Below are 10,000 nucleotides of genomic sequence, written 5' to 3' on the forward strand. Positions count from 1 at the left end.
ACAGGAACACTGATTAGTGTGTGTGTGTGTGTGTGTGTGTGTGTGTGTGTGTGTGTGTGTGTGTGTGTGTGTGTGTGTGTGTGTGTGTGTGTGTGTGTGTGTGTGTGTGTGTGTGTGTGTGTGTGTGTGTGTGTGTGTGTGTGTGTGTGTGTGTGTGTGTGTGTGTGTGTGTGTGTGTGTGTGTGTGTGTGTGTTGTTGTTCTTTCAGTGTAGCACTTTCCCTCGGTCAGACTCTCTGAACTTCCTCCAGGGGATCAGCCTGACTTTATTACACAGCTTGGGGCGGAGGGTGTAAACAGTGTGTGTGTGTGTGTGTGTGTGTGTGTGTGTGTGTGTGGTGCGCACACTGCTCTATGGCAGGTGCTTCCTATGCAGGATATGAAATTCAGCTTCTCTGCCAACAGTGAGCTTCATGCATCTTTACGTACGAGAGACTAGCTTCATGTATCTTTACGTACGAGAGACTAGTTACGTACGAGAGACTAGCTTCATGCATCTTAAAGTACGAGAGACTAGCTTAATGCATCTACACGTACGAGAGACTAGCTTTATGCATCTACACGTACGAGAGACCAGCTTAATGCATCTTTACGTACGAGAGACTAGCTTTATGCATCTACACGTACGAGAGACCAGCTTTATGCATCTACACGTACGAGAGACCAGCTTTATGCATCTACACGTACGAGAGACCAGCTTTATGCATCTACACGTACGAGAGACCAGCTTAATGCATCTTTACGTACGAGAGACTAGCTTTATGCATCTACACGTACGAGAGACCAGCTTTATGCATCTACACGTACGAGAGACTAGCTTTATGCATCTACACGTACGAGAGACCAGCTTAATGCATCTTTACGTACGAGAGACTAGCTTCATGCATCTTTACGTACGAGAGACTAGCTTTATGCATCTCTACGTACGAGAGACTAGCTTTATGCATCTACACGTACGAGAGACTAGCTTCATGCATCTCTACGTACGACTAGCTTTATGCATCTTTACGTACGAGAGACTAGCTTCATGCATCTTTACGTACGAGAGACTAGCTTTATGCATCTCTACGTACGAGAGACTAGCTTTATGCATCTACACGTACGAGAGACTAGCTTTATGCATCTTTACGTACGAGAGACTAGCTTTATGCATCTACACGTACGAGAGACTAGCTTTATGCATCTACACGTACGAGAGACTAGCTTCATGCATCTTTACGTACGAGAGACTAGCTTTATGCATCTCTACGTACGAGAGACTAGCTTTATGCATCTACACGTACGAGAGACTAGCTTTATGCATCTACACGTACGAGAGACCAGCTTTATGCATCTACACGTACGAGAGACCAGCTTAATGCATCTTTACGTACGAGAGACTAGCTTCATGCATCTTTACGTACGAGAGACTAGCTTTATGCATCTCTACGTACGAGAGACTAGCTTTATGCATCTACACGTACGAGAGACTAGCTTTATGCATCTTTACGTACGAGAGACTAGCTTCATGCATCTTTACGTACGAGAGACTAGCTTTATGCATCTTTACGTACGAGAGACTAGCTTCATGCATCTCTACGTACGAGAGACCAGCTTTATGCATCTCTACGTACGAGAGACTAGCTTTATGCATCTTTACGTACGAGAGACTAGCTTCATGCATCTTTACGTACGAGAGACTAGCTTTATGCATCTCTACGTACGAGAGACTAGCTTTATGCATCTACACGTACGAGAGACTAGCTTTATGCATCTACACGTACGAGAGACCAGCTTTATGCATCTACACGTACGAGAGACCAGCTTAATGCATCTTTACGTACGAGAGACTAGCTTCATGCATCTTTACGTACGAGAGACTAGCTTTATGCATCTCTACGTACGAGAGACTAGCTTTATGCATCTACACGTACGAGAGACTAGCTTTATGCATCTTTACGTACGAGAGACTAGCTTCATGCATCTTTACGTACGAGAGACTAGCTTTATGCATCTTTACGTACGAGAGACCAGCTTTATGCATCTCTACGTACGAGAGACTAGCTTTATGCATCTTTACGTACGAGAGACTAGCTTCATGCATCTTTACGTACGAGAGACTAGCTTTATGCATCTCTACGTACGAGAGACTAGCTTTATGCATCTCTACGTACGAGAGACCAGCTTTATGCATCTCTACGTACGAGAGACTAGCTTTATGCATCTACACGTACGAGAGACTAGCTTCATGCATCTCTACGTAGCCTAGGGCCGGTTTTCTTCTCTCAAAATCAGAACTGACTGACAGGAAGTGATGTGGACTGACAGGAAGTGATGTGGACAGGACCAGCTCAGGATGATGCTTGTTTGATTTGCTTCTTTTTTTTTTTTTAGTATATTTTTTTGGCCTTTTTGCCTTTATTAGTATAGGACAGTGAAGAGGTAGACAGGAAACAAGTGGGAGAGAGGGATGGGGTGGGATCGGGATATGACCGCAGGCCGGATTCGAACCTGGGTCCCCGTGGGCACTCGGACCCGTAAATGGTACGGGCGCTGTAGTCTGCTGCGCCACAGCGCCCCCCTGATTTGCTTGTTTCCATGGCTGACAGTGTGTGATGTCTGGATTCTAATGCGGTTTATTCCTGTCCTCCTCGCTGTCCTCCAGCTCTGCTGACCTTCGTGAACTGCATGAAGGTCAAGTGGGGGGCGATCCTGCAGGTGAGCTCCACCATCGCCAAGGTGCTGGCCCTCATCGTCATCATCATCGTGGGCCTGGTGAAGCTGGCACAGGGTGAGACCACACACACACACACACACACACACACACACACACACACACACACACACACACACACACACACACACACGCTCCACCATCGCCAAGGTGCTGGCCCTCATCGTCATCATCATCGTGGGCCTGGTGAAGCTGGCACAGGGTGAGACCACACGCACGTACACACACACACACACACACACACACACACACACACACACACACACACACACACACACACACACACACACACAGACACTGCAATCTGTGTGTGTGTGTGTGTGTGTAGGCCAGACGCAGAACTTTGAGAAGGCGTTTGAGGGCTCTAAGCTGAACCCAGGGGACATGGCGCTGGCTCTCTACTCGGCGCTCTACTCCTACTCCGGCTGGGACACCCTCAACTTCATCACCGAGGAGATCAAGGACCCAGAGAGGTGTGTGTGTGTGTGTGTGTGTGTGTGTGTGTGTGTGTGTGTGTGTGTGTGTGTGTGTGTGTGTGTGTGTGTGTGTGTGTGTGTGTGTGTGTGTGTGTGTGTGTGTGTGTGTGTGTGTGTGTGTGTGTGTGTGTGTGTGTGTGTGTGTGTGTGTGTGTGTGTGTGTGTGTGTACCTGAAGCTCTGTCTCCTCTTCGGGCCCTCTGTTCTCATACACACACAGTCTCTCTCTCATTCACGCAAACATACAGTATACTTCAAGGTGTGTGTGTGTGTGTGTGTTCGCTGCAGGAACCTGCCTCTGGCCATCGCCATCTCCATGCCCATCGTCACGGTGATCTACATCCTGACCAACGTGGCGTACTACACGGTGATGAACATGGACATGGTGCTGGGCAGCGAGGCCGTCGCCGTGGTGAGTGATGCTGCATGGAGGCGGTCGCCATGGTGACGTGCCAACCGGAGTATGTGGGGTAGAGCAGGAGTGTGTGTGTGTGGGGTAGAGCAGGAGTGGGAAACTGGAGCAGGAGGTCAGCGATGGGGTTACCATGGTGACGAGCAGCAGGGAAAATCAGGCGCTGCAATGACTGTGTGTGTGTGTGTGTGTGTGTGTGTGTGTGTGTGTGTGTGTGTGTGTGTGACTCATCAGAATGGGTCAATCTGCCAGACTGGCAGATATCTTCTTTCCCGAACAGATGCGGTTATCTGTTTCCTGAAATCCAGTAGACACACACACACACTCATTTGTGTTTGTGTTATCATCCACTGTATTGGTAATATCATCCATTAAGTGTGTTTATAAGGTCAGTGTGTAATTGTTTGCCAGTCGGATGTCTAGATATCTGGCTTGATGTCCTCTATGAAAAACAATAACAACAACGACAACAATTTCTAAAGCACCATTCTCTATAAATAACAATAGCAACTAGAAAAGCACTCCGAGAGCACAAACCACCGTCAAACTGCGTCAAGTCTCAACACAAGGAGAGACTGAGAGACTGAGATTGAGTTTTATCCACAGGCAGTGAGACTGCTTTAAATAAGTTGTTCTACTCCCAAAGACAGAAATGTTTTTAACTTTATTTATATATTGATTATGTGTCGTTACCATTTGTTTCCCTGTACTGACGTCATTTTTACGTATTTTGGCATTACACTGATTTGCACTACACTCTTTAACTATTTATTTATTTATTTAGTTTATGTTAACTTTACTTAATAAATTAATTTATTATTATTTCAACCTTGCGTTGGTCTCCACTTTGATGTACCTACTTGAGCCAGTATGTTACACTATAAATAATATGAACAATAATGCATTTGATTTATAAAGCACCCAACAAGATACCCAACAAGACACCTAAGGGCGCTTCGCCGTTTATAAAGCACCCAACAAGATACCCAAGGGCGCTTCGCCGTTACACAAAAACAAGATGCAAGACTCGCCAGCGTTCCCGAAAGCACAGACATCGAGACATAACAACAAAACAACATAAACAATCGACAAACGAGAAGAGATACAGCAGGCTATGATATAACACTAGCAAATGATACAAAATAAACAATACAGCAGGCTATGATACAACACTAGCGAATAATAAACGATACAGCAGGAGATGATATAACACTAGCGAATAATAAACGATACAGCAGGAGATGATATAACACTAGCGAATAATAAACGATACAGCAGGAGATGATATAACACTAGCGAATAATAAACGATACAGCAGGAGATAAACGATACAGCAGGAGATGATTAGCCTGGCACGCCCTCCCAGTGACGCAACGCCTTCAGGCTTTTGCTGCTGGTCTGGTCAACTGCTCATTGAGAAGGATTTCTGAGTTCCCGAAATCTGCGGAACTGCCCCCTTTGGTCGAGAACCAATCTACTTTGAGCAGCTCCAACGGCTCTGGGTAGAGGCGTGTTCAAGGCAGCGGAAAGAGTGTTGTTATTGGTTTAAACTCGGCAATCCGCTTTCTGACATCTACCAGTAGCAAATCGAGGCACTTAAAGGAGGCGGGTCAACCAGCGCTGGCAAGAAACCGTGTTTGCACAGGCTGTTGGTCAGACTAAAGTCTCGCAGAGCCTTTGAAAGTCGATGGTAATCAGGCTAGGAGATGATATAACACTAGCGAATAATAAACGATACAGCAGGCTATGATATAACACTAGCGAATAATAAACGATACAGCAGGAGATGATATAACGCTAGCGAATAATAAACGATACAGCAGGAGATGATATAACACTAGCAAATAATAAACGATACTGCAGGCTATAAAATAATTGTGTATGTGTGTGTGCTTATGTGCTTTTTGTTTGTTTGTGTATGTGTTAGGGACTACAATAGGTTGGTTCATTTGGGTTGATATGTATTTTTTTTTTTTTTTCCGTGTGTGTGTGTATGTGTGTGTGTAGACATTTGCTGATGAGGTGCTGGGATGGGCTCGCTGGCTAATTCCTCTGTCAGTGGCCATCTCCTGCTACGGAGGTCTTAACTCCTCAATCATTGCTGCCTCCAGGTAAGTGTGTGTGTGTGTCACACATAACACAGCTCAGCACCAGCTCTTTCCTGTAGCTATTCCAGCTCCTGTGGTAACCTCTCTGTGTGTGTTCTAGAATCCAGATCATTCCATCTCTATAGTAACCCCTGTGTGTGTTCCAGATCATTCCATCTCTATAGTAACCCCTGTGTGTGTTCCAGATCATTCCATCTCTATAGTAACCCCTGTGTGTTTTCCAGATCATTCCATCTCTATAGTAACCCCTGTGTGTGTTCCAGATCATTCCATCTCTATAGTAACCCCTGTGTGTGTTCCAGATCATTCCATCTCTATAGTAACCCCTGTGTGTGTTCCAGGTCATTCCATCTCTATAGTAACCCCTGTGTGTGTTCCAGATCATTCCATCTCTATAGTAACCCCTGTGTGTGTTCCAGGTCATTCCATCTCTATAGTAACCCCTGTGTGTGTTCCAGATCATTCCATCTCTATAGTAACCCCTGTGTGTGTTCCAGATCATTCCATCTCTATAGTAACCCCTGTGTGTGTTCCAGGTCATTCCATCTCTATAGTAACCCCTGTGTGTGTTCCAGGTCATTCCATCTCTATAGTAACCCCTGTGTGTGTTCCAGGTCATTCCATCTCTATAGTAACCCCTGTGTGTGTTCCAGATCATTCCATCTCTATAGTAACCCCTGTGTGTGTTCCAGATCATTCCATCTCTATAGTAACCCCTGTGTGTGTTCCAGGTCATTCCATCTCTATAGTAACCCCTGTGTGTGTTCCAGATCATTCCATCTCTATAGTAACCCCTGTGTGTGTTCCAGGTCATTCCATCTCTATAGTAACCCCTGTGTGTGTTCCAGGTCATTCCATCTCTATAGTAACCCCTGTGTGTGTTCCAGGTCATTCCATCTCTATAGTAACCCCTGTGTGTGTTCCAGGTCATTCCATCTCTATAGTAACCCCTGTGTGTGTTCCAGATCATTCCATCTCTATAGTAACCCCTGTGTGTGTTCCAGATCATTCCATCTCTATAGTAACCCCTGTGTGTGTTCCAGATCGTTCCATCTCTATAGTAACCCCTGTGTGTGTTCCAGGTCATTCCATCTCTATAGTAACCCCTGTGTGTGTTCCAGATCATTCCATCTCTATAGTAACCCCTGTGTGTGTTCCAGATCATTCCATCTCTATAGTAACCCCTGTGTGTGTGTTCTAGATTGTTCCATCTCTATAGTAACCCCTGTGTGTGTTCCAGGTCATTCCATCTCTATAGTAACCCCTGTGTGTGTTCCAGATTGTTCCATATAGACCTAGTAACTCCTGTGTGTGTTCTAGATTGTTCCATCTCTATAGCAACCTCTGTGTGTGTTCCAGATTGTTCCATTTAGTAACCCCTGTGTGTGTGTTCCAGGTCATTCCATCTCTATAGTAACCCCTGTGTGTGTTCCAGGTCATTCCATCTCTATAGTAACCCCTGTGTGTGTTCCAGATTGTTCCATATAGACCTAGTAACTCCTGTGTGTGTTCTAGATTGTTCCATCTCTATAGCAACCTCTGTGTGTGTTCCAGATTGTTCCATTTAGTAACCCCTGTGTGTGTGTTCCAGGTCATTCCATCTCTATAGTAACCCCTGTGTGTGTTCCAGGTCATTCCATCTCTATAGTAACCCCTGTGTGTGTTCCAGATTGTTCCATATAGACCTAGTAACTCCTGTGTGTGTTCTAGATTGTTCCATCTCTATAGCAACCTCTGTGTGTGTTCCAGATTGTTCCATTTAGTAACCCCTGTGTGTGTTCCAGGTCATTCCATCTCTATAGTAACCCCTGTGTGTGTTCCAGATTGTTCCATATAGTAACTCCTGTGTGTGTTCCAGGTCATTCCATCTCTATAGTAACCCCTGTGTGTGTTCCAGGTCATTCCATCTCTATAGTAACCCCTGTGTGTGTTCCAGGTCATTCCATCTCTATAGTAACCCCTGTGTGTGTTCCAGGTCATTCCATCTCTATAGTAACCCCTGTGTGTGTTCCAGGTCATTCCATCTCTATAGTAACCCCTGTGTGTGTTCCAGATCATTCCATCTCTATAGTAACCCCTGTGTGTGTTCCAGGTCATTCCATCTCTATAGTAACCCCTGTGTGTTTTCCAGATCATTCCATCTCTATAGTAACCCCTGTGTGTGTTCCAGATCATTCCATCTCTATAGTAACCCCTGTGTGTGTTCCAGATCATTCCATCTCTATAGTAACCCCTGTGTGTTTTCCAGATCATTCCATCTCTATAGTAACCCCTGTGTGTGTTCCAGATTGTTCCATATAGTAACTCCTGTGTGTGTTCTAGATTGTTCCATCTCTATTGCAACCTCTGTGTGTGTTCCAGATTGTTCCATTTAGTAACCCCTGTGTGTGTGTTCCAGATTGTTCCATCTCTATAGTAACCCCTGTGTGTGTTCTAGATTGTTCCATCTCTACACAGGGTGTCCGCGGGGTCTTAAAAAGTCTAAAAATTACACATTTTCAATTTTAGTTCTAAAAAAGTCTAAAATATAGAGATACTTTGCACTGTAAGTCTAAAATTGAGTTGAGTAATTTAAGACTTACGTTTCAATGCAAAATATCGACAAAGGATTAATGTTTTTTTTTTATGCAGAACTATTGCACGCGCACACATTTTGTTTGAGCAGGAGATAGAATACCATGCATGCAGGCACGCAATTAGGCTACTTTTTGTTGAATTTTACTCGGCCATCTATATGTGGTAATCAGCAGACAATGTTAGGCTAATTTGCTAACTTCACTAAGACTTTTATGAAACAACGAAAACAGAAAGGATGGAAGCGCCAAAGCTAGGAGTTATTTCAGTTGGAACAAGGTAGGCAACATAAGCTTAGCTTACATTTACAAAACTAAAGGTAAAGTTAACGTTAGCCTTAAGGGCTGTAGGGCCTATAAAGTCCTTTTCCTTGTCAGTCGTTGTATTATAAGATATTGCATATATAGTACTATGTAGGCTACTTTTGGCTGAACAATGCATGAACCTAAAACCGGAAAAAACGCTTTGAACGTTTTATTGCGGGCGTGTGTGCGTGTCTCGGAACGCGAGCTGAGTCAGTAACTAAGTTACTAAGTTAAGCAATTTTCCATTGCCAACCACCTAAGTTGCTAACAGGTTAGCTTTAGCAACTATCATTATTTCTTTTTTTAATACTTCGTGAAGGTCTTAAATTTAACCCATGATGGTCTAAAAACGGTCTAAAAAAGTCTAAAATTGCACTTGTTAAAACCTGCAGACACCCTGTCTATAGTAACCCGTGTGTGTTCTAGATTGTTCCATCTCTATAGTAACCCCTGTGTGTGTTCCAGATCGTTCCATCTCTATAGTAACCCTGTGTGTGTTCTAGATTGTTCCATCTCTATAGTAACACTGTGTGTGTTCTAGATTGTTCCATCTCTATAGTAACCACTGTGTGTGTTCTAGATTGTTCCATCTCTATAGTAAACACTGTGTGTGTTCTAGATTGTTCCATCTCTATAGTAACCACTGTGTGTGTTCTAGATTGTTCCATCTCTATAGTAACCACTGTGTGTGTTCTAGATTGTTCCATCTCTATAGTAACCACTGTGTGTGTTCTAGATTGTTCTTCGTGGGCTCTCGGGAGGGACACCTGCCCAATGTGCTGTGCATGATCCACGTGGAGCGCTACACACCCATCCCTGCCCTGCTGTTCAACGTGAGTGTGTGTGTGTGTGTGTGTGTGTGTGTGTGTGTGTGTGTGTGTGTGTGTGTGGATCCCTGCCCTGCTGTTCTGTGTGTGTGTGTGTGTGTGTGTGTGTGTGTGGTGTGTGTGTGTTAGGGAGGTATGTCCCTGATCTTCCTGTGTGTGGAGGACGTGTTCCGGCTGATTATTGATGTGTGTGTGTGTGTGTGTGTGTGTGTGTGTGTGTGTTAGGGAGGTATGTCCCTGATCTTCCTGTGTGTGGAGGACGTGTTCCGGCTGATAAACTACTTCAGCTTTAACTACTGGCTCTTCCTCGGACTCTCCATCGCTAGCCAGATATACATGCGCATCAAGCAGCCTGAACTGCCCCGCCCAGTCAAGGTGAGCACACACACACACACACACACACACACACACACACACACACACACACACACAGCCAGATATACATGCGCATCAAGCAGCCTGAACTGCCCCGCCCAGTCAAGGTGAGCGCACACACACACACACACACACAAACACACACGGCGGCGGCTATCGTTTTAATGCGATCTCTGCTTAAGGCATTCCAGGACCACGGCCAGCGACCTAGC

The 10,000-nt window shown here is 44.9% G+C and overlaps 2 protein-coding genes across 2 annotated transcripts in view; both read left to right on the forward strand.

Annotated features, from left to right (window-relative positions):
* The window catches only part of ripor2 (RHO family interacting cell polarization regulator 2), a gene marked incomplete in the record, with an annotated part of 183,605 nt that overhangs the window by 74,849 nt on the left and 98,756 nt on the right, over nucleotides 1-10,000 (forward strand).
* si:dkeyp-120h9.1 (Y+L amino acid transporter 2-like) overlaps nucleotides 1-10,000 on the forward strand; it is a 27,705-nt gene that overhangs the window by 8,046 nt on the left and 9,659 nt on the right. The window contains exons 4-9 of the mRNA XM_062529459.1: nucleotides 2,644-2,769; nucleotides 3,041-3,185; nucleotides 3,476-3,599; nucleotides 5,607-5,710; nucleotides 9,323-9,419; nucleotides 9,639-9,788. Of these exons, the coding sequence (XP_062385443.1) occupies nucleotides 2,644-2,769; nucleotides 3,041-3,185; nucleotides 3,476-3,599; nucleotides 5,607-5,710; nucleotides 9,323-9,419; nucleotides 9,639-9,788 (746 nt within the window). The remainder of the gene's footprint in view (nucleotides 1-2,643; nucleotides 2,770-3,040; nucleotides 3,186-3,475; nucleotides 3,600-5,606; nucleotides 5,711-9,322; nucleotides 9,420-9,638; nucleotides 9,789-10,000) is intronic.

This window comes from Sardina pilchardus, chromosome 24, assembly GCF_963854185.1.
Source record: "Sardina pilchardus chromosome 24, fSarPil1.1, whole genome shotgun sequence".
Taxonomy (NCBI): domain Eukaryota; kingdom Metazoa; phylum Chordata; class Actinopteri; order Clupeiformes; family Clupeidae; genus Sardina; species Sardina pilchardus.